Here is a 25,240-nt window from a genome sequence, read left to right as displayed (position 1 = left end):
GCCTATTTTACAGACCTCCAGATTCACCATATCATATTTGGAATCATATAAATCAGTCAATCGAAAACGCAGTAAACAGCGGTATAAAAAATATTTTGGTCATGGGTGACTTCAACGAAAACTTACTACTGGCCAACCGTAATAATTTAAAAAAACATATTATTAGATAATGGTATGCACCAAGCAATTACCGAGCCAACATTTTATTGTGAGAATTCCTCATCACTTCTCGACCCCCTTATAGTTAATGATATCCATATTCTTGCATATCACGAAGTGAGTGAAAATATTTTAGAAGCAAACACTATAGGTTCCATTGTCCAGTAAGTGGAATACTGAATTTGCACAAACCGAAATACACCCAATTTAAACGTAAGGTTTGGGATTTTGAAAAAAGGGGACTACGATCGCTACTGCGAGGAGTTAAGTCAAGTTGACTGGGACACAATACTTGATACAAATTTAAATAATGCAGTCTCCATTGTTACACAAAAAATTATAGATGCTGCTAACAAGCATATTCCAAGTAAACTAATTGTTGTTCGCACGAAAGATCCTCCTTAGATGACGTCACTTATAAGGAGACAAATTCGTAAACGGAAACGTTCGCACAAAAAAGCAAAAAAATACAATACTGCTGAGTCTTGGGCAAACTTTAAGAAAATAAGAAATGAATGCGTAAACTTGATTAAACTAGCAAAAACCCATTATTTTGAAAAACAATGTGAATCATTACATTCAAACGTAGATTCCATTAAGAATTGGTGGAAAAAATTGCGCAACCTGGCTGGATTTCCTTCCAAATCCTCAGACTACCCCCCTATTTTATTAAATGATACCTATTTAGACGATAATAAGGATAAAGCAAATGCATTTAATCGTTATTTTTGTGATCAATCGAGTGTTGATGACTCATCTGCAAATATCCCAGAACTAAATTTAGATGAAATCATACATACATTAGATAATATAATTATAACGCAAGATGAAGTTTATGACCAACTTCTCTTGTTAGATGTGTCTAAGGCAACAGGCCCCGATAGCATTAGTCCAAGATTTCTTAAATATGCTGCTTTAGAATTAAGCTATCCCCTGGCTCTGTTGTTCAATAAGTCACTTCAATTATGCACTTATCCGTATGAATGGAAAATAGCAAATGTGATACCAGTTTTTAAGAGTGGTTCTCAAGAAATTTTATCAAACTATAGACCAATCTCTCTGTTATCTATTATTGGTAAAACGATGGAAAAATGTAGTTTTTAAATATTTATTTAATTTCCTTTCTTGTTATAAAATTATTACAAACTTGCAATCAGGTTTTATGCCTGGAGATAGTACTGTTAATCAACTTATTTATATTACAAACGATATCGCTAAAGCCCTTGATTTTGGAAAGGAAATAAGAGTTGTGTTTTGTGATATCAGTAAAGCGTTTGACCGGGTCTGGCATGAAGGCCTCCTTCATAAACTAGAAAAATATGGAATAAGAGGGGACTTATTAAAATGGTTTAAAAGTTATTTATCCGAAAGAAGACAAAGAGTTGTCATAGGAGGACAGACCTCTGATGTGTATAGCATTAATGCAGGTGTCCCCCAGGGCTCAATTTTAGGACCTGTATTATTTTTACTATATTCATAAACGATATTGTATGTGACATATCATGCAACATCAGACTTTTTGCTGACGATACGTCATTATATATAGTTGTTGAGGACGAGTATGCTGCATCTGAATTGATGAATTCTGATATAGAAAAAATTCACCAATGGTCTCAACAATGGCTTGTTAATTTTAATCCAAGAAAAACTGAAACCATGACCATATCTAAAAAAAGAGCAAAACCCCATAATCCACCAATATACATGAATGATACACTGATACAAGAGGTTGAAGAACATAAACATTTAGGGTTAATTTTTCAAGAAAACGGTTGTTGGGAAAGTCATGTAAACTATATTATTGATAAAGCTACGCCTCGCTTAAATCTAATGAGGAGTTTAAAGTTTAAGCTATCGCGTAATAATCTACAAGTTATATATATAAGTTTTATCAGGCCTATTCTCGAATATGCGGATTCTGTGTGGGATAATATACCAATTTATTTAAAAGATAAACTAGAGAGCATTCAAATAGAAGCGGCTCGTATAGTCACAGGTGCCACTAAGCTTTGCTCTAAATCTAATCTTTATAATGATACTGGTTGGGTATCTCTGAGTGAAAGAAGATCCAGACATAAAATTATTAAATTTCACGAAATGTTTCATGATCAAGCTCCTAATTATCTCTGTAGTCTCGTACCTCAACAACTATATCAAGTCTATAACTATAATACTAGAAGTGCATTTAATGTCCAAAATATGAACTGTAGAACTACCTTTTATCAAAACTCTTTCCTACCATCTGTTATTCGTGAATGGAACAGGCTTCCACAAGACGTTAGATGTAATCCATCAAAATTTACACTTAAATATTACATAAATCGAGATACTAAGAAAGTCCCTACATATTATAATACCGGTTGTAGAAAAGGCCAAATACTTCACGCCAGACTCCGGTTGAACTGCAGTGGCTTAAATGAACACCTTTTCCAGAAAAATATTGTTCTTTCAAGCCTGTGTAAATGTGGGCAAGTTGAGAGCAGCAAACATTATTTGCTAGAATGTCATAATTATAGACTCATCAGGGCACAAACCATTTCTACACTACCAATATATAATGTACACACATTAGTATCAGGTAGTGAACTCGTCAGTGATGAGGAAAACGAAAATATTTTTAAAGTTGTACAAAGATTTATTTTAGAAACAGGGAGATTTGGTCCATAACAATTATCTTTATGTCGATGTCGATTTAGATGTTGAAACTTTGATTTAATGTTACCCTTTTTTCGGAACATTTACACATTTCTCAGATACATGAACCATAATTATAATAAAAAGAGTTGATCCCATTTTTCGATCAAACTGACTGCTGAGTAACTGGCAAACCACAGAATTGAAAATTAGATTATACGAGTTTCTTATATACTATGTTTCTAATTTCGTCATTTTTTCTTAAGGGAGACGGATTTATATAAGTTTTTCTTGTTTCCGAATCCCTGTATTTATATTGTATATTTATATTTCATGCACTTTTTGAATAAATATTGTTTAAACTAAGTTGTTCATCCGGCCTTTTTTTACTCAATTCTCCTGTCCTGCCATTTTTCCAAATCCCCACGCTCCATATAAAAATTGAATGGCAGCTCCCTGATTGATAACCGACCCTGCAAGGGCTGTATAGCCAGTCAAGGTCGTTAAAAACTTCCATTTGTTGTCTTATTGATATTTTTGGCTTGAAATGTTAACTTAATTATTACTCATAAGAAAAATATATTGCATATAAGCCTGCTAAGCCACCCTTATGTCATTTCCTTTTGACAAAAAACGGTGTTCATTAACGCTCATTTTGTTTAATTTGAAATCATACTTTTTTTCAGAAATACCAATTTGTCGTGACTGCTAAATATTATAGGGCGGTCATTTAGTGAAAAAACACATCGTTAATTTTGAGTTACGATCATCTTTTTATAAAAACACGTCCAAGTTACGATCATCCTTAGACGAAGTTACGATCATCATCGTGGTTTTTGGAATCTCGATTTTTGTTCTTCTGGTTGTCTTTCTATCATTTAGAAAAAACACATTCAATGGTAATGATTATAAAGACTTTTCTTGAAATAAAACAAATCTGAAAATAAGCTGTTCAAGTGGAGAAATCAGCCGTATAAAATTTCCCTATATTTGTGTCCGCCATATTGGGATGATCGTAATTGCAGTTACGATCATCACGTTGACACAAGTGCTTTTGGAATAAGCTTAAAGTCTCTTGTGAAGAGTTGTCTCAATGAATGAATGAATGAATATTTATCTGCAAAAGCATATAGAGCATGCTATAGAGAACAATACAATATGATCATAACTATCCAATAATATCTGAGTTTAATTGTTAGAGATCTAGAATTAGCTCTCAAGAAACAAGATAGTTTAAAAATATTAGGCCATGAACAATAATAGGCTAGCATGGCAGAAAAAATATTCTAATTGCCTTATATACTGGACATACCAATACAAAATGGAATTCATTCTCAACACATTGCATATTACAACATACACATAGACGCATTTCTCTTGGTATATCAGAGAAGCGGCCAACTTCAATGGCAATCATACCCCATCTTCTTATTTATATTGATCCAGTTTACCCAGATCGTATATAAATTTCCGGGCTTGGTTAACAACATAACCATAAAAATTATGATTTTCTATTCCGTTAGAAATAAGTTTTTTGCAGGTACAGTCAAACTCAATACTAAATCTTTGTATATATGACATAATTAAATAAATGTTTGGTAACGAAATCCTTGACTTCATAAATGATTGACCAATAATTGCATGATAATTATACATGTATGTCGCTTATTGAAATCTAAAACGCCACTACACATAGGCATAGTGAACAAGTTTGGATTTATAAGCACCGAAAGATGGTGCCAAAGAAACATCACAATCCAAAAAAGGAAAATCAGCAATAGGGGAAAAAAGCGAAATTTGTGTCGTAAAATTTTGGGTAGTTACCACAGGCACTTATCTTAGAATTTTAGGGGGGGGGGGAATCTTAGACAAGACTTTAGTGCCTGTGGTAGTTAGGCAGCAACCATTTGATTTTCGGGGGTGGGGGCGGGGGCTATGGATTTTTTTGGAAAAAAAAAGTTTGTTTCCAGGTTTTGGAGAAAGAAAAAAAATGTTTTTCATTCTGAGAAAAAAAATATGTTTGTTTCACCCTCAGCTGCCACTATATATGTAATGCTAAAATTGAAATAGAACAATTGTTTTCGACTTGTCGCGAAAAAAAAAAATGTTTTTCGCCAGAGGCGAAAAAAAAGTTTGTCCAGAAAAAAAATCCATAGCCCCTCCAAATTGTTGCTGCCTTACTCATTTACACCATTTCTTGCAGCAGCATAATAGAAATATAGATTCCACAACTGCAACAAGTGTATTACAATATTTCTCCACTCGAGACAGTTAAATTTTAATATTTAAAGCGCGAAGTTTGCCGAGCTTTTTAAATAATTAAAATTTAACTGTTGAGAGTGGAGAAATATCGTAATACACGAGTTACAGTTGTGGAATTTGTTTCTCTTAAAATTTTTATCCTTTACTTATCAAAGATTTGAGGAAAGTTGTGTACTTTTGATGTGACGTCATCAGACATGGTCGCCTTTTTTTATGACGTCACAATAAGAAAATTTAGAAGAAAACAAGAAAATTTAACGTCACAATTAAATTTCAACCAATCGGTTGCTGAGAACAGATTTTTCACTAGTGAGGAGAAATATTTTTCTCACACCGGTCAGGAAATGTGAACATAGCACCAAAATTAGAGAAACCCTGTACCATTTATAACTTATTTTTATCGCATCTTTGAATTAAAGTATTTGTTAACAGTTGCGTTATTCAATAGATCGCATCAATTTTGTAGTGGGAACTAAAAGTTAACATAAGAAGGGATCCTAAGAATTGGTTCAGCTGCAATTATGGACAAAGGGAGATAACCCTAATGTAAGACATTGCTTATGTCCCATGCCCACATTAATTTATTTTCTCGACAAGTATAGTTTTATATATCATTTTGTTATTTGACTATCTGAGAAAAATATTTCATTGATATATATTTCTTATATTAAATGTTTATGTATATAATTTATATATATTTCTAAAACTTTTTTTCACTATGTTTTTGTTTATCTCAAAAGTAGTGATCAAGTCAGTAACATATGAGTTCTGATTGTATAAATGTACACCCCAAATCCACTTACATTTGATTCAGGTTAAGATATATATGATATCATCCTATTTGATAAAATTTCACTCTCCCATATTCCAGTCCAAACCATAGTAGGAAACGCGCGTCTGGCGTATATACAAAATTTAGTCCTGGTATCTATGATGAGTTTATTTACAGGCAAAATATTTAGTGTTTGACTACTTCGATCATTCTGCCACTGGTGTATCTAAGACCTACAATTTATAACATAATATATATCTATTATCATTATTATCAATTATATTATGATCACAGTCACTTAGTATACTGGGACTCCACTTAAACACAAACTTTCAAGAACAATAACTCCTGTATGTGGTCAATTTCGGTCAAGTTGACTTATTCAGTTGCAGATATTATTTTGCTCTAAAATTTTGCTTCAAATTTCTCTATATCGATTATTATAATAGATTCTGCAAGAATAACAAAAATAATAATATACAGGATTAAACAGATTTTTTCTAGAGGTTATTGATGTGTAAACCGGGGCGATTAACTCACAAACTGAATAAAAGTCCGAAGGACTTTTATGTTAAGTTTGTGAGTAAGAGACCCGGTTTACACATCAATAACCTCTAGAAAAAATCTGTTTAATCCTGTATTTATAGATATGCAAATGATATAAGAATTATACAAAATGGTCTTTCAATTACAATAACTCCCGAAAGGGGTTCGTGTATGTTGACTTGTTTGTAGATCTTATTTTGCTGAACCCGTTTGTTTCATAATGTTTCTCCATACATTATAGTTTGTGCAACAAGAGTGCACACGCTGATATATCTCGCCTGTTTTAATTATCATTGAATTAATGTTGAAAGTCTGTCATATCAAGATTTTACAATTACATGAACTTTACATGTCAATTTTCTATTAAAATGACACAGGCATTTTTTGTTGATGTGGTTCATAAGTGTATCGTTTCTCGTCTCAGAAAAAAATTTCCTATATACCTTAATACAACACTTACATTAAGGTATATAGGAAATTTTTTTTCTGAGACAAGTGCCTGTGGAAAATGACGTCAATATCATATAAACTACACTGACATGTGCATCTTACTTTCATTCCATACACCAAATACATTTGATCTATTACTTATAAAATCTGAGAAATAGACCAAACCTCAAAAACTAGACAGTGTTAAATGAACCATGAAAATGAGATAAAGGTCAGATGAAACCTGCTAGTCAGACCTAAAAACGTTTAACTATGCTGCATTTGTTTGCACCTGTCCTGCGTCAAGAAACAGTTGTTAAGAGATTGTTTTTTTGTTGATGTGGTTCATAAGTGTATCGTTTCTCGTTTTTTTATTTAGTTTATACCCTGTGACTTGGATGGAGAATCGACTCATTGGCACTCATACCACATCTTCTTATAAGCATTCCATACTTAATACTAGTATAATGGCCATATTGTTTATATATAGTATCAAGGAAATGGACCAAACCTCAAAAACCTTACATTGTCCAATGAATCACGAAATTAAGGTCAAGGTCAGATGAAACTCACCTTGCATTGAAACAATATAGCAAATATAATTATCCTCTTACTCATAGTAAGTGAATGTTTCACTTTAAAAAAATGTTTTCAAGCAGTCACTGAACCATGAAAATAGGGTCAAGGACAATAAACATATGACAGAAGTAAACTTTGTAACATAAGGTGCATACAAGATATGAAACATCCAGGTCTTCTAGCTTCTAAAATTCAAAGGTTTGTGCAAATAGTTTATGCCATTGCTGTCAACACCAGAGTGAAAATCGACTGTTTTCACATTATGTCACAGGCTAGTCACAAAATGAGTAAAAGTAGTGTTCCAAGGGCATGTACTCTGATAAGGAATAAATTGACACATCATCAATGTTGACTTATTTGGAGATCTTATTGTTATGCTAATCATTAACATCTGTTATAGTTTTGAATACAACTAAAAATTGTGAAAATTGCCCAAAAACGACATTTCATAGGGCATCAACTCCATTATGGGTAGTCTGAATTTTCAGGAAACTTTGCAGGACAGAGACTTTGATTTTTTCTAACTGCTTTAGGTTTTCACTTACATTTACATTTTACTCTTGATACATGGAGAAGCATTAAGGTCAAGTTTGGCTTAGCACTTTCAGAGAATAATTGTTTTTTTTTTTAAATGTATCTCTCCTTTACTGGAAAGCAATGGTTATTACATTTATTTCATTGATTGATTGGAAGTTGCTTTCCTCATTTCCAGTGGCATTTAATTAATTATATCCACCACTGTAGATGCTCAGCTGATTTGTTACCTATTACTCTTTTAATGTCTTTTAAATATTTTTTATCTTGTGTAAACTGTGGTAAATAATAGGAGAATGTGTCTGAGGACATAATGTCCCCTTTTCAGGCTCTGCAGTTTTCCAAGTTAAAAAGGGGGCATACCGTGGTTCATTTATTTTCATGGATTAAGGAACACTTGTTTCGTGGATATTTGATTTCATGGTTTTCCAAAAGTCTGCATTTTATCATACAACAAATTACCAATTTGTTAAACATTTGAATTCGTGGTTTCCCTGTACCCACGAAATCCATGAAAACTGGTATCCAACGAATAATAGTGAATCCACAGTAGCACTTGAGTGGTAAATGACTCACAATCCGTATTCGAACTATTTCTGCATGTTGTGAATCTTAGCATTAATAATTTGCATGAGGTTTAATAAAGTAAAAGTGCTGAAACAAAAATGGGATGGACTGAAGGAAAGACGGACAGTCAAGGGTAACAATTAATGCTCCTGTTACCTACAACAAGGGCATTAAAAAGTATAAACATTGACAAGAAAAAAAGATGCTAGAAAGTGTATGACATTTATAACAATTTATTATGGAATATTAATTGAAGAAGTACAATAATAGTATCCATCACATGCTGTCCCATGTTTCTGTGATAAATGTATCTTGTCTATACAGTACTCTCCAAAATTATAATTACCAAATCTCTGCAAAAGAGAAAAAAACATTTGTTAATGATGTTAAAAATAACATAACTGATTACTTGACAGGATGGAAGAAGAAATAAACATTAGAATGCCTGTTATATGCTTTTATAACCATATTTATCACAATGTCTTATTGCAATATAACAATAACTGTGATTCAAAACAATGCAAAATGGATTGTACATTTTTTAAAGGCCCACATGCAGCCATGCAAAGACATTCTCTTTGTAGTAAATCAATATTAATTCAACAATTGAACAGTTTCAATGCAGAGCCACTGATTTTGTCTACAACTAGTAAGTAACATGTTTACACTCCAAAAGTATGCATCACAGGATTATTGAAACATCCCCAGTGAGACAACTTACAGCAAAGACTAACGATCCAGTGACTTGTTTTTAGCTACACAATCCAAATCCATTGAGTGTAAGACATAAAAACCTACTGTAAGATACAAAATGCATCTGCATTATCACTAGAGGAGTTCAGGATGAGTGTACCTGAAACATCATGCAGCTTCACTAGACACCAGCCAACTAAAATGTAGTGTAAAGGTTTTAATCATTTGATTTTTTGTCAAGCCTTTTGTGTGCATTTTTTGTTGTTTTGTAACTGCAGATGATAAGCTGAATTTGTCAGATGTTAAATTATCCTTAACTTATTACAATGTATTATATTAGATTTTAGTTCTATCTAACCAATATCTAAGAAATTGAACATATCTTCTTCTCATCTGATTGCTTGTAATCATATCAACATGCTTTTTTTAATACATCAAAACCAGTGATAAATAGTAACACACCTTTATAAGATTATAAGCATCAAATGATTCCCTTTCCACTTTTCCTTTTTGTCTTTGCACTGGAGCACCTGTTGGATCTCTTCTAAATAATGTATTCATTATTGTAACATGTAACTTAACCCTGTCATATTCCTGGGTCATAATGCCAGCTGATGTAAATTTATCCACTATTCTGTCGACTATCATTTGCAATCTGAAATTATATGATTTTTAATTATTTCAAAAGCAAATACTGAAATATTAAAAAAACATCTTATCCTTTTCCTTTTTTTTGTATCAATGGAATTAATTAAATGAGGAGCAGAAACTAATTCTCAACCTTCCAATATGAAACAAATGGAAGCTGACATATTGAAATTATTCAGACTTAATTTATTTCATTCAATTCTTAAGCCAAGACCTCTCTGATTTTATTTCTGAACCAAGAAATATACAGATGCCATCAGACTGTTTAAATGCCAAAGACAAAAATGAATTTTCCAGAAATTATAGTTTTAAAAAGAGACTTTAACAACAAAAGAATGATAGGAATAGAATGATTTATTAAATTTGCATTAGAAGGGAGATAACTGTATTGTAGTCATAAAACTTGGTTTTTATGCATCACACATCAATTAACTAAGGTTTGCAAAGTGACACTTGTGACAGTAAAACCTACATGGTGCAATTTATGTAAATCAAACTTAAAACACAATATAGTTATCTCCTAATTCTTCTGTTTTACAACACTGCAAACAATCTTTTTGCATACCCCAAACAAGGGACACATTCTGATCAGAATGAACCAACCACATATGTCAAGCTAATAACGTATGGTCAATGATTATCCCTAAGAAATTTCCATACAATATTACAACTTAACATTTTTTTTAATGTCATATCTTAAATACATGCAAGAAAAGCCAAAGGAACTTTAAAAGCAATTGGTGCGTATAAACACTTCATTTGAACTCTGGTGGATAGTTGTCTCATTGGCAATCGTACCACATCTCCTTATTTTTATAATGAGATTCAAAATCAGTCTATTTTATGACTAGAATATATGTGTAAGTGATATGATCTATTTATACTCTACCATCTGTACATACTTATCAAGGTTTTCTCCTGGGTCTATTTTAGCATACATCACATCCACTGCACGTGGATCATCATTCATATATTCCAATCCTCTTAAATGTATTAACAGTGGTTCAGATTTCAGAATAGGTCTGAAAACAAATCAGATTATTTGCTATAATTAATACATTGTACAGCCTATTAAAGTTCTACAGTGCAACCTGTGAAATCCGATACACTTGGGGACCAGAAAAAAATGTTGGATTAAGCAGGGTGTGGGAATACTCAGGTTTTTTCTGCAAGGAAAGTCATATTTTGGGACCATCAAAATGTGTGGTCTAAAGCAGGATTTTGGAATAACCAGGTTTTGGATGAGGTGAGTTACACTGTATAAGCGTTTAAATCAATATAAAATCAGGTATGCCATGCATATTAATAATTAGCTACTTTCTACCCCAGAACTTCACTTTAAGGCAATGGTTTACTTTTATAAATTGTTACTTGGATGGAGAGTTGACTCATTGGGACTCATACCACATTTTCCTATATCTTATTAGTCTTTGATGCATGTTTTGTTTAGAAGTTGTTATTGGCTTTGAACTAGCTGTCAGTAACTGCCAGTTCTCTCAGTTCTGTACTAGTGTCTTTTTGTTTTTGGGATGTACAAGTATTTGGCTACGTCCACTCTGTGTTTTTGCTTATAGACATATCTCTTTTGTATCTGACTGATGAGTTAAGTCTTTTTCAACTGATTTTTATAGTTAGTTCTTATGTTGTACTATTACACCACAGTTCCAGGTAAGGGGAGTGTTGGGGGACCCTCTACCATGTTTAATCCTACATTGTTATGCCTGTTCCAAGTTAGGAGCCTGTAATTCAGTGGTTGTCTTTTGTTGCTGTTTGACACATTTGTTTTTATATATTTTTTTGTACATTAATAAGGTCGTTAATTTTCTCTTTTGAATTGTTTTACGTTTTTAATTTCTGGGCCTTTTATAGCTATGTGGTATGGGATTTGCTCATTGTTGAAGGTGGTACGGTGACCTACAGTTGTTAATTTCTATGTCATTTGGTCTCTTGTGAAGAGTTGTCGCATTGGCAAATATACCACATCTTTTTTATATTGAATAACTCACATCACATGCATTGCTTACATGATGGGATTTATATACTAAGGATTCATTATTACTTATTGTGTACCAAATTTCTACAACTTTAGGGAATTGATGTACTATAAAGATAAAGTTCAATGAAGAATAAAATTTCTCAAGAAATTTTTAACATGCAAACTTTGGCAAAACTATGAAATTAAGTATCAACAAAATACAATTTTTCTATTAAATTCTAACAAAAGACAACCACTGAATTACAGGCTCCTAACTTGGGACAGGCATAACAATGTAGGATTAAACATGGTAGAGGGTCCCCCAACACTCCCCTTACCTTGAACAGTGGTGTAATAGTCCAACACCTGGTTATATCCATGCAAATTATATTCCCACGAAAATAAATGAACCCATAGCATGTATATTGGTCATCATGGGTAATGTTACAGTGTACTTATCAAAGAGACAGCAGTCAAACAAAAACAACATCTACACTAATTGTTTAAACTTTGACTTACCTTTTTCTGTATGTTTTGTAACAAATGTTTAATGTGAATATAACATGTATAACTTACTGTATAAGACTTTCTTTACAACTACATGTATCACTTACTCTATAAGACTTTCTTTACAACTACATGTATCACTTACTCTATAAGACTATCTTTACAACTACATGTATGACTTACTCTATAAGACTTTCTTTACAACTACATGTATCACTTACTCTATAAGACTTTCTTTACAACTACATGTATCACTTACTCTATAAGACTTTCTTTACAACTACATGTATCACTTACTGTATAAGACTTTCTTTACAACTACATGTATCACTTACTGTATAAGACTTTCTTTACAACTACATGTATGACTTACTCTATAAGACTATCTTTACAACTACATGTATCACTTACTCTATAAGACTTTCTTTACAACTACATGTATCACTTACTCTATAAGACTTTCTTTACAACTACATGTATCACTTACTCTATAAGACTTTCTTTACAACTACATGTATCACTTACTCTATAAGACTTTCTTTACAACTACATGTATCACTTACTCTATAAGACTTTCTTTACAACTACATGTATCACTTACTGTATAAGACTTTCTTTACAACTACATGTATCACTTACTCTATAAGACTTTCTTTACAACTACATGTATCACTTACTCTATAAGACTTTCTTTACAACTACATGTATCACTTACTCTATAAGACTTTCTTTACATTCATTTAACAACTCCTCAGCATTGTGTATCTCTTTGTCATCCATTAAGGCCAAGATTCCTATTGTTAAATGCAATTTCTGTAACTTCTGGAAGATAGAACTGTCAATACCTCTGTCCTAAAAAGATAAATTTGATGAAATTAAGAAGGTGCATATTACTGCAGGGAGATAACTCTGTAAAATCAGCTGAACATACTAATTACGTTCTATTGTTCAGAAAAGTTAAGCTTCTCAATGACTAGTGTTTGTTCTTACCTGTTAAGGGTTCATATAATAAAAAACTACTGTGGATTCAATAATATTCAAGGCATACCAATATTCATGGATTTAGTGGGCATAGTTAAACCACAGATTTAAATGTTCAATGAAGTTCTAATTATGTATGCCTTTTATGCAGACTTTAAATTTGGCAAAACCAATAATCAAATATCCATGAAAATACAGTTTTTCTCAATTGACATAAATCCGTACCCTTTGAAAATAAATGAAGCCACAGCATTTCAATTTACTTTTATCATGTTTATATCCTAAATAAGATTTCTTTTTAATTTCTAGACTTTCCACCCATGCCATCAATCAAGTTTTGCATGATTCTTATTTAGACTGGTTTTTAATTTCGAAAGCTACTTATCTAATCCAGGAACATATTTTATGGTCAATATGTGTAATGTTTTCCCCTTTCATTGAGTCAAAGTGTAAGAAAACTGTCAAAGAAAACAAAGCTTAGGTCTATTACTATTATTTTTTTAATTTAATAATTTTGTAAAATTATCAATATAGTTTTGAATTGAAAAAAAAATCCATTCAAGCCATCTTTTCCAATGTCTGCTATAGTTCTATAAATTTACTATTTTGTCACTATTTGAATCTAAAAAAAGGGCCAGTTAAACAGGTACAAAAGGCAAGTTATTTTTTCCTTGATGTGTATGAGTTTCAACATTAAAACAATAAAGAGATAGAATTGTTATTTTTGTATAAATATGTAATCCAAGCAACTGCGGGCAACCCAGAAATATAATTTTTTAAACATTTCTTGTGTAAATGAGATCTACATGCATGTAATTATCAATAACAATCATTCCAATTTTACTTTTATACATTGGAATACTGAATTTTGGATCACATTATTACTGAAAAACTATTCTGAAAATATTTACCCCATCACATTCTCTCAATACATCAGTTCTGAATTCAGCAAAGCTCTCTTGCATTTTGGCACTGTTAATTGGAATAGAAAGAAAGTGAGTAAACGGTTCCCTCTGTCTGGCTCCATCTACTATCAAATCAATTCTTGTTTTAGCAGAAATAACACCTTTTCTGTCATGACCCTGGATTACTGAAAAAAAGTCCCTTTTATCTTTAAATTACTGAATGGACTCATTGTTACAATATAATGAAAATACTATTGTTCTTGGATTAAAATTGAGTTCATTATTCATCATTATTAAGTTAATAACACTTCACATGCACAAGAAAAATATAAATAACTTTATGCTTTATCTATTCACATCCATGTATCATTTGGTTACTGGCAGATAGTTGTTTCAAGAAAACTATTAAAGTATTTAAATTTGATATATGTATAAATTTCTAGCACATTTCAAACTGTCCTTCTTCTCAACATAATTCCTCAAGTTGAAGTGCTACTTCTTGTTTGGGAGACCATTGCCGTAGGAAAAACTTGAAATAATAGTTCCAATCGTTCCAAAAACTTTTTTTTATCTCACTTATAAAGTAGTGCCTTTACTGTACCTATAGGTCCGTCTTGTCCATTCTTTGGTATTCTGATCTGAGTTCTAGTCTCTGTTTCTAGTCTTCTCTTTGTCTCAGCTTTCCTACCAATGATATGTTTAAAGAAGACACTAGGGACATCTAATTTTAACTGAAATCCACCATCTGTTTCTTCAACAGAAATGTCCAAATCACAAGCCTCATCACAATATCCAAAATCTTCACCGTTCCCATCTAGAAAAAAATGAACATTTAATGAGAGTTTTAAACAGGCAAACTGTTTCAGATTGAAATTTTCCAACTGATTCCCAACAAAAGAATATACATTAAAGGGACTAATAAGATAAATAAAGGACATGAACAATATTACCAACAGTTTTACCAATAGTTTCCAATACCTTCAAGTTGCAAGTTGAAATTTTCTCATCTGAAATGAAAGATCATATTCATCAAGTTATATTTTCTAAGTTAAACATTAAAGCAATTTCCCCATTTAATCCCAAAATGTACATTCTCCACAAAGTGCACAACTTTTTTTGTTTCAATATGCACATTTCAACCATCCAATCCAGGCTATTCTGTAAAAAGAACAATTTTTAAAATAACATTTTTACATTATGTACAATGTACATTGTGTAGATATCAATTCATTACTTTAAAAAAGATTGATTAAAGTAACACTAAATCAGTATTTTACAAACCATCATATTCCTCTTCTTCATCAGCTGTGATATCTCTCTCAAGGGTAGGATTCTTCCTATAACATCTATCTCCAATTCTTATTATCTGTGGTCTTAGGACATCCATTTCAAACAATAAGTGGTCAAGTGAGATTTGTTACATTCCTGAAAAAAAGAATTACACTATTAAACTTTCTTAAAAATGTTTCATTTATCAATTTTTCAAAAGTAATTATTGTCATTGATAATGTTGATTGTAGTGTACATGTACTGCTGGATTTTACAGATTTTTTTTTATTCATCAGTTAATTAACTGTTTTTTCTATTTTAAATGTACATGTATGTAATCATGATAATGGTATCAGTCTTTGTATCCTAATTTCTTAGTGTTTTTTTTTTTATAATGTTCCTCTTTTGACCCTAGCTTGAACATCACATCAGTTTATGTATTCCCTATGGTGCTTTCTAGTGATTTTTTAAAATAAAATGTATTCTAAAATACATCTGCTTCCTAGTTAGTATACTTATATATAGCTGTAACTTGTTGCAACCATGGACAAGAAGTTGCAATAAACAGGCTATTATTTCAACTTGGAACTATTTTAATTATGGAATTTGCATACATTTTTTAATTTCTTTGTCTTGAAATTTTAATATCAAATTCCATGTATATTCTGTATTTTAATGTTCTTTCGGGCACACAACTTTTTCTATTACAAAAAAGAATGCACAGCACTAACTAAAAAACACACATTGTATGGAAAGTGTTAATCATGGTAATGCACCGCTCAAAACATTGTAATACAGAATAAACATGGAGTTTTAATATTAAAAATTTCAAGCACAAGAAATTATACAAATTCCATAATTAAAAATAATTCTAAGTTTAAATAATTTATATGAATGGAGTTTAGTATGATGTCCATTTTCAATTAACCCGAATAATCCAGTCGTTATATTACGATCACTTCGATCACCTCCTCTGGAGGACAATGACCGTAAGGGGGCGCTGTAATTATTCGAGTTAATTTTCAATGAACTAGTACACATCTTTAATTAGGGGCCAGCTGAGGCCCACCTCCTGGTGCAGGTTTTTCTCTCTGCATTGAATATCCATTGGTCATGTTGGTATCCTTTGGCTGTTATATGCTCTTTGATCTGATTGTTGTCTCTTTGACATATTCCCCATTTCCAGTCTCAACTATATTTGATGGGTATTCAACATACAGTTTTATAAAACTAAAAAACAATGCAAAATGATTAACAGAGAAATTTTGACTACTAATAAATTTTTTGTAGATCTAAAAAAACACACCAACTTATCTCTATGATCAATCTCTTTTTAATGATTTCATGTAGTAATTATTATATTATTATAATATTTATGTAATTATTTTTAAATAATAGTTTTCAAAAGATAAAAAATTACTTAAAACAAAGTGTTTCTTTGTTTGTATAGATTGATTGATTGTTGGTTGCTTAACGTCCAGTGGCAAATATTTCATGCATTTTCAGGACGAAACCATGCAGGTTAACAACAAATACAATAGGTAGGTCTTGCAATAGAGACCATTCGGGATTATGGTTGGAGGAAATCTGGACTGCCGGACCACTGAAAAATGAGGGTATACATGTACAGTACCGTTCAAAAGGACCAACTCTCCCACACCCTACACCAAGGAAAATGTGGGAGTCACTCCGAAAAATTCTGATACTCCTCCCAAAATGTTAGGAGGAATTTGGGAGTCTCACGACTGATAAGGTAATTGGATTACCTGACAGGTAAAGGTTGAAGTAATAAAGAATTATATTTCCGGTCTACTGTATCAGTTTAAGTGTCAAACAGGTATATAATTTTAAATGTCTTTTAATACTAATTAAGTTTAATTTGTGGTAATAATAAGTCAAAATATTTTCATATTTTTTGTTTGCTTATCTAAATATATCTTTACCTTAATGTACTTGCTTTTAAAAAAATAGGGATTATAAAATATAGTGGAATATGTGAAAAATCCAATATTCTACTTCAAAGTTAGTCTTTATTAGAAAATTATGTGTCTAAAAGTTTTGTATATGCAAGTAAAACGGAAAATTTATTCACCATTCATTAGGTATAATAATGGCCCCGTAATACGGCATTTTCTTTTTACGATTATAAATTGCTGGAATGAATAAAATATTTAAAGCAAAATGTTGTTGTTAATTCTTTCAATTGTATTTAAGTTTTATAGAAAATGTAAATTACTTAATTTTTTGACCTCGATGTCTTTACCAGTAAATTAATATTTTATTTACGAAATGGACATACTTGTGTAAAAAGAACCGGAAACTTCCGCTAAATTAATGGGAGCAGTTTAAAGAAAATCATAAAAATTACATGTCTCAAAGTTTTGTTTATGCAAGTAAAAGGGAAAATATTATTCACCATTCGTTATGCTTAATAATTACGGCATTTTCGTTTTTCGAATTGTTGGCAGTACTGTCATGACTGTAGGATAATAATACATTTCAGTTACAACAGGAATATCCACAGCTGCATTAATTTCGTCTTTGTATCTATACTATTAAACGAGAAGACCTCATTTTTGGTGTCGCTTCTCTTCTTTCCACAATAAATTAATCAACACGACTCTGTGTCCTATATATACAGTGCATAGTCGCATTTGTCATCAATTCATATGATTATTCAGATTGAGTTATTTTGGGAGAAAAACGAGAAAAAAGGCATCCGGATATTGTCCCGTCATTGGACGAAATTTTAAGTCAGATTATACTTCCGGTTTGCGTTTTTCTGTATACTTTGAACAAACAAATAGTACGAATAAAGTGTATTTTAATTCTGTTCAGAGTTTATTAAATGGAGAGGGTCTGTATACTTTGTCAATTGACCACCATGGATTGATTACTAAACTAAGAATTGAAAGTAAATACACTTTATTTATATAGTAATATACAGATAAGGACTAAAATTATTCATGTGAACTTTTGATATCTGAACTACAGGCTCCTTACTTAAATGTTCATAACATACTAAATGTATGTTCATATTGAAATTGATAGAAAACCAAAAACTTGGAATTTTGGAAATGAAGGAGGAGGTATAAAACTTCTAACAACACTTTACATACTTTTAACTCCGCTCTGAATGCCCACGATTTCGCGGGTGTGTTCTAGTAATATTTATGTTCGCACAGTGAATGTAAATTTATGTATTTTGAACAGTGACCTTAAAAGATTTTAAAAACAATTATTTGCTGTGCGAAGACAATTCCACGATACACATCTCAGTTATCAGTAGTTTGGGTTGAACTTGACTTACTTAACAATGTTAAAAATGCTAAAAATAATTAACATTAATTTCATCCACAGCACAAGTTTTTTAAAGGGCGGGAAATAATATCGCGTTCAGTAAACTAAGGTGACCTTTCTAGATGACCGTGTGAAAAATTCATTCAAGGTGAACGACATTTTTGTGCGATCGTGTTGAGGCTCCCGAAGGTCCTTTTACAATTGATTAATCGGAATCTAAAATGTAATTCTTTTCCGAATAAACGAGAACACATCTTTGACTATTTGAATTTTAATGTTATTATCTTTCAAAAAAGGACGTAGACCTGAACATTAGTTATACGTCCATGGTCAATAATATAAATTTATGGTTGATGAAATATTGAAGTTATGATGGAAATTGTCCCCGGTGATCAATTGTGTTCAAATGACAACAATACAATAAAGAACTGCCAATTGTAGGCGGTTGGGAAATTTTGAAAATAAAATGATGACTGATTTAACTGGAATATGGAACATTATGATGGGCAATAGTGAGGTTTGATAATAATTAAAGGATTATCGGATAGCGATAAGCGGATTAATTATCATCACAACTTTTAACATCTTTTGTAAACGTAAAATGATTGAGCGTCATAAACTTGTCAAAAACATGAAGACAGGTAGAATTATAGTAATTTAAATTTTTACACTTTCCAAATTTAAATAACGAAATTGATACAAATACTTTTGTCAATTTGAAAACCATTTCGTAAAATAGCAAAATGACGAGCGCTAACAATATCACTTTAAGATATTTCCTTTGTCCAACAGAGTTGTTACTTTACAGTTTCTTTTCGTAATTTAAATCATTCAAGTTATAAATGTACCGAGGTGGTGAAACATAATATTTTACATTGCTCAATAAATTAAGTTTAATTACTTGTTGATCTCATGAATCGTGTAAGCGTAAAAACAACATGATATTTATTAGCCAGTTGATTTTTAAATAATGAACAATTAATGCACCGATATTGCTGATTGAGTAAATGTAAGTCATAAAAGATTCTAATTGTGTCAGAATCGTCTTTGTTGAAAGAACACAATGTATGACCTTACCAGACTGTAATAGAAACACAAAATAACAAATTTTTTTCTTCATACTTTTTCGTATGTACGTTTTATTCAAAGATAATGGCATAGGACATTCCGACAAAAACATATAAGATAATAATTATCTTCTTCTAAATGATAATGACACATCTTTATCTGTCAAAGAAAGGAAAACATTTGTTCAATTTTTAATACAATGATTTTAAAGCACACCTGTGCAATCAAGATCGATTAAATGTACATAGGTAAATTATCTGGGTAATCTGATTATGTTGTCACGCGTCGTTAATTTTTAGAACATCCGAATAAACCAATTAACAGCCACACGGTGTTGGGAGAGAATCTATGGAGGACTTTGGGAGTGAAATCCGCGGTACTTGGTGTGATTCTGAGAAACACAGAAATCGGAAAAAAAACAATATCAAATCGATCCGTTTGAATGGTACTGTATATTGGATAGGGACAGGTTACAGTTAGCCTTGCAACATATACATGTAACATGCACAGGACCAACATCTTGCGAGATTCACTATTTCATATTAAATTATGCAATAAATTTTTAGTGTTCAGGCCTCATGGTAAAATCTAAAACAGTAAAATTCATAATATACGAATTGGAGCTCAAATCAATCATGTTGTCAAAGACAATTCACCATTGACACCAAAGTTACATGCTTAAACAAAGCATTTTTAAGATAATGCCCATCATGTTCGAACGGAAGGACAACTGTATGTATATATCATTATACGTCCCGTAAATGGGAGTATAAAAACACTTACTTATTTTTTTTGTCAACAGAAAATTCAATCGGAACAACTCGGCCTTTCTGGTTGCACGAAGAAATAACTTGTATTGCGTAGCGAGAATGGCCGAGTAGTTCGATTGCAGAAAATTCGCAAACTTTTCCTCGGAAGTTAATAATTTTCACGTCTCCACATTAAAGAGCAAACATATTTTTGTCATTGCATGTATGTATGTAATGACTCTATGTTTGAAGTCTTGCATTAGTCAGTGGCGGATCCAGAGGGGGGGGGGGTTCCGGGGGTCCGCACCCCCCCTTTATTTTGGCCGATCAATGCATTTGAATCGGGACATATGTTTTGCACCCCCTGCACCCCCCCCTTTGCCCTGGGCTAGCACCCCCCTTTCGAAAATTCCTGCATCCGCCACTGTTAGTGATCATTAGTGCGAGGCAGGGTGATCTTTTAAACCCAAATATTTTTTAATTAATTATTAATGAATGATTTACCAGATAAGTTCTTATCATGTCCTGATCCTGTTGTTATTAAGGTAGATGGGTGTCTAAATTATAATCCATAGAATCTTTTAATAATTTGCCAAAATGTAGTTCATATCCTGCTTGTTTAAAAACATTAATAAAAAGAATGGGTCACCGGACTTATTTTCACACTACAGGTTGTGCAAATTGTAAAGATTTTGTATAGATTATGCATGGAAAACTAACTTTTCCGCCATAAACCGCAAACCACACCATAGAATTTTGAGATAAAATTTGAGAAGATAGCTCCAATATTATGCTTTCAGATAAGAAAAAGAAAAAAATGGGGTCACCGGACTCGTTTTCTTGCTACGTGTAAAAATGGGTAAATTCCTAACACATTCTATTGTAAAAGTAACACTATCTGAATTATCTGCCCTTGCATTTGAATTGCCTCCCCTTATTTGACAAAGTTGGGAAAAAATGAATCAAACAAAAGTATTCTTATTTTTGTAAAATACAATCATAAATATGATAAAACATGGCATTTTCTATATTATAATGAAAATTCTTACACATGAATTACCTACTACTATAAAAATTTGCACATTTCATCAAAAATCTAGACCTTGTTTTCTAGTATTTCAAAATCCAAAATGGAGGAAGACACCCTATCTACCTTAATAATCGAAGAATTGATTGTCTAATGTATGCTGATGATGTTGTAATATTTTTCAGAAACACATGATGGTATGCAAAAAAAGTAAGCTCACAAAATACTGAACTCCGAGGAAAATTTAAAACGGAAAATTCTTTATAAAACGGAAAAATCAAAAGCTGAAACACATCAAATGAAAGGAATACAACTGTACTGGAATTTCTCATGTAGAAAATGCATGGTGGAATGAACATGGTTTTATAGCTAGCTAAACCTCGAGTCTGACTTGTACAACAGTCGCATCAAATTCTATTATATTGACAACGATGCGTGAACAAACAAACAAACACAGTAGGTAAAAATATCAAAATAGTACATTGTGTTATAATTTAAATCATTAAAAATAAAAAATATATGTAACACAGAAGCACACAATGGCATATAGACCAAGCATATGAGCAAAAATTAAATTAAGACAATAATACACAAATTTACTAAAGTACAATAACACAATGACGGGATGTATAAGTACAGAGCCACTTCGTATATGTCACCTGAAAGAATCATAAAAAGGCATATAGACAAAGCACCGCAAAAATGAACGACAAGCAACAAACAAGTTTTACAATAGCACAATAACGAGGTGCTGCCTGTCAGTCTTGAAGCACAGAGCCACGATATATGCATCGAAGTTATACCAAAGGCATACAGACAAAGCACACCAACAGAAAGAGAATTGATATGTTGAAATCTTTGTACAGAATGGTGTTTTGATATTAATCTTAATAAAACAAAGATTATAATTTTTAATAAGTCAATAAAATTTTTAAAATGCCCAATTTATTTTGGAGAAAAAGAGCTTGATTGTGCAAAGTTTTTTTTACGTTTTTTTTATCATGCAATATTAAAATATTGTCATAGACTGGCTGCAAGATGGATTATTATATGATGCCTATATGTGTAATAAACAGTTACATTTTTATTAAGTCAATACATGGAAAACAGTATAGAATTTATACAAAATGAGATTCAATTACCTAATTTTAATCAAAAACTTGATACATTGTGTAAGTTTGTTAAAATTAAACTGTGTGACATTTTCTAAAATTTTGGAATCATCTTAGGTATCAAACAATGGACACTGACAGAGGCAAAATGAACGCTTATTTTTTTCACTATTGTTTTCAAAAAGAAAAATATTAAGATATCAGTGATTTTTATAAAATGCAGTCCATATTTTAATTTAGAATCAGTGCTCACCCATTAAGAATTGAAACTGCCAGACATTCAAAAAATCATATTGATAGATTTGAGCGCTATACTGTCTAAATGTACAGTCAATAAAGTATAGGATGAGCGTCATTTTTTAAATTGAATGCTCACTATATAACTATTTGAGAGATGAACTCTTTCAGTAAATGTCTAGCATTTGTCAGAACTTCAATAATTTAGATGATTCTTCAAAATTTGGATGGATGTTATCCATGTTATCACAAGAACACTTTACTAGTATTGAAAAAAATGGTGATTTTATTGGTAGTTCTTTTGACTTAAGAAGAACAGGTTTTCATTAAAGATTGCATATTTTGGCTTTAACATTGATTCACTGATAGGGTCTTTGCATCAGAACTAAACACATTTATTTCTAAAAAAACAGTTGTTGGCATGACACGGGTTATGTTCTTCTCATATATTTTATGATAGTATGATACTAAACCCCTAAAGGGAGGGATTGTACCTGATATTCATATGATGAAGACATAATCTTTCAATCAGTTTAATTGAGGTCTGGAGCTGGCATGTCAGTTAACTGCTAGTAGTCTGTTGTTATTTATGTATTATTGTCATTTTATTTATTTTCTTTTGTTACATCTTTTGACATCGGACTCGGACTTCTCTTGAACTGAATTTTAATGTGCGTATTGTTATTCTTTTACTTTTCTACATTGGCTAAAGGTATAGGGGGAGGGTTGAGATCTCATAAACATGTTTAACCCCGCCGCAATTTTGCGCCTGTCCCAAGTCAGGAGCCTCTGGCCTTTGTTAGTCTTGTATGATTTTAAATTTTAGTTTCTTGTGTATAATTCGGAGTTTAGTATGACGTCCATTATCACTGTACTATTATGCATATTTTAGGGGCCAGCTGAAGGACACCTACGGGTGCGGGAATTCTCGCTACATTGAAGACCCATTGGTTGCCTTCGGCTGTTGTTTGCTCTATGGTCGGGTGGTTGTCGCTTTGACATATTCACCATTTCCTTTCTCAATTTTATTTGATACTGTGTTTGTTGTATAAGATTTTAATTATGTTTTGGCTCTGATTCTGACTCAGACGCATTTTGATATAATTATATATATTTTATATTGTAATGTCTTATTGTTGACTTAATTACTTCAATCATTGTACTTGATTTATATAATCTTTATGAGCCCTGTAATTTTGAAAATAAAACATTCTTATTCTTATTATATATCTATATGTATCAAAACATTGAATTAGGGAGCAACCATATAAATTCATTTTTTGTCCGAGTTAGACATGAATTTACACGTTAATTGTTCGTACGGAGACTTTAAGTCGCTTACTTCAAAGTTATTTTGTGCCTTGTGGATCTTTCAATAGTATAAAAATAACATTAAAACTGGCATGACAAAATAATGTTGATACCAGAAGTCATCAAAAACTTCAAAAAGTATATTTTTTTGTATTCAATCCAAAATTACTATCAACATCTGTTCTTTTCATTTGTCATTTGTCATTTTATATTTTATTCTTATTGGTGTATTTAATTCTTTTATTATATTTATTTGTTATCAGTTTGTGTCAGGCTAATTATTATTGGTGTATCTTTATTATATTGATTTGTGATATTTTTTCCTATTGGTGTATTTTTATTACCTTTTTATTGATTAAAAATCACGAATAATTTGCAAAATTTAATAGACCTTTGTGCTGATATGTTACTTTTAACAGGGACAAACACGTGTAGAAGTGTCATTCAGATTTCCTGAAATCCATTCTATACAGAACAAACCCATGCAATATGTTTGCAATATTTATTTGTAAAAAATTAACACATCACCGAAGTACAATTGTGTTTTTCACATCATACAAACATACATTTCGTGTGAACTTAGTTTCATAGAATTACAATGAATAATACAATTTCAATTGTATCTGGGAACAGCATATGTTCCTGGTTGGATGTAAAACCATGTACACCCACGTGAGTGTCAGAAGTACAATAGTGTTTTTAAAAAAACCAATACACAAATAACGTTTGAGTGAAATTAGTTTGCTAGATTTTCAATAAAATGTGTTTCATCAGATGTATGTAAAACCGTGTACACCAACGTGAATGTAACAGTTTTAGAAGAACAATATATTTATCTCTATGACAAAACATACATATATCCGTCGAACTTTTCGTTTTATTGTAACAGCGTTCCAATAAATTGCGGCATATGGAGAACATATTATGTCTCATATAAAAATGAAGATGTGGTAAGATAGCCAATGAGACCACTCTC

At 31.6% G+C, this 25,240-nt stretch overlaps 1 protein-coding gene across 2 annotated transcripts; it reads right to left on the bottom strand.

Moving 5' to 3' along the window:
- Positions 1-8,699: 8,699 nt before the first annotated feature.
- Positions 8,700-21,142, bottom strand: LOC143067455 (activating signal cointegrator 1 complex subunit 1-like). Of its 2 annotated transcripts, XM_076240738.1 has the most exons (9): positions 20,728-20,766; positions 20,612-20,637; positions 15,473-15,616; positions 14,793-15,005; positions 14,198-14,376; positions 13,021-13,157; positions 10,726-10,845; positions 9,638-9,830; positions 8,700-8,835 (listed from the first exon to the last, which is right to left on the bottom strand). In XM_076240738.1, the coding sequence occupies exons 3-9, from the start codon at positions 15,576-15,578 to the stop codon at positions 8,719-8,721; spliced, it is 1,065 nt and encodes a 354-aa protein (XP_076096853.1). In that variant the 5' UTR covers positions 15,579-15,616; positions 20,612-20,637; positions 20,728-20,766; the 3' UTR covers positions 8,700-8,718. The 2 variants fall into 2 exon arrangements, with proteins under 2 accessions (XP_076096853.1, XP_076096854.1); XM_076240739.1 differs by lacking the exons at positions 20,612-20,637; positions 20,728-20,766 and adding an exon at positions 21,082-21,142.
- Positions 21,143-25,240: the final 4,098 nt, after the last annotated feature.

Source organism: Mytilus galloprovincialis, chromosome 3 (genome assembly GCF_965363235.1).
Source record: "Mytilus galloprovincialis chromosome 3, xbMytGall1.hap1.1, whole genome shotgun sequence".
In the NCBI taxonomy this organism is placed as follows: Eukaryota; Metazoa; Mollusca; class Bivalvia; order Mytilida; family Mytilidae; genus Mytilus; species Mytilus galloprovincialis.
Note: the sequence above shows the minus strand (reverse complement) of the source record. Positions and strands in the feature narration are given on the sequence as shown.

Excerpts from the sequence above, each read along its gene's own strand:
- LOC143067455 (XM_076240739.1), bottom strand. The coding sequence starts at position 15,578 with ATGGATGTCCTAAGACCACAGATAATAAGAATTGGAGATAGATGTTAT. Across the intron at positions 10,846-13,020 it reads TGTAAAGAAAGTCTTATAGA|ACCTATTCTGAAATCTGAAC; the intron begins GTAAGTGATACA and ends ATTTGTTTTCAG. Across the intron at positions 8,836-9,637 it reads ATGCTTATAATCTTATAAAG|AGATTTGGTAATTATAATTT; the intron begins GTGTGTTACTAT and ends TCTCTTTTGCAG.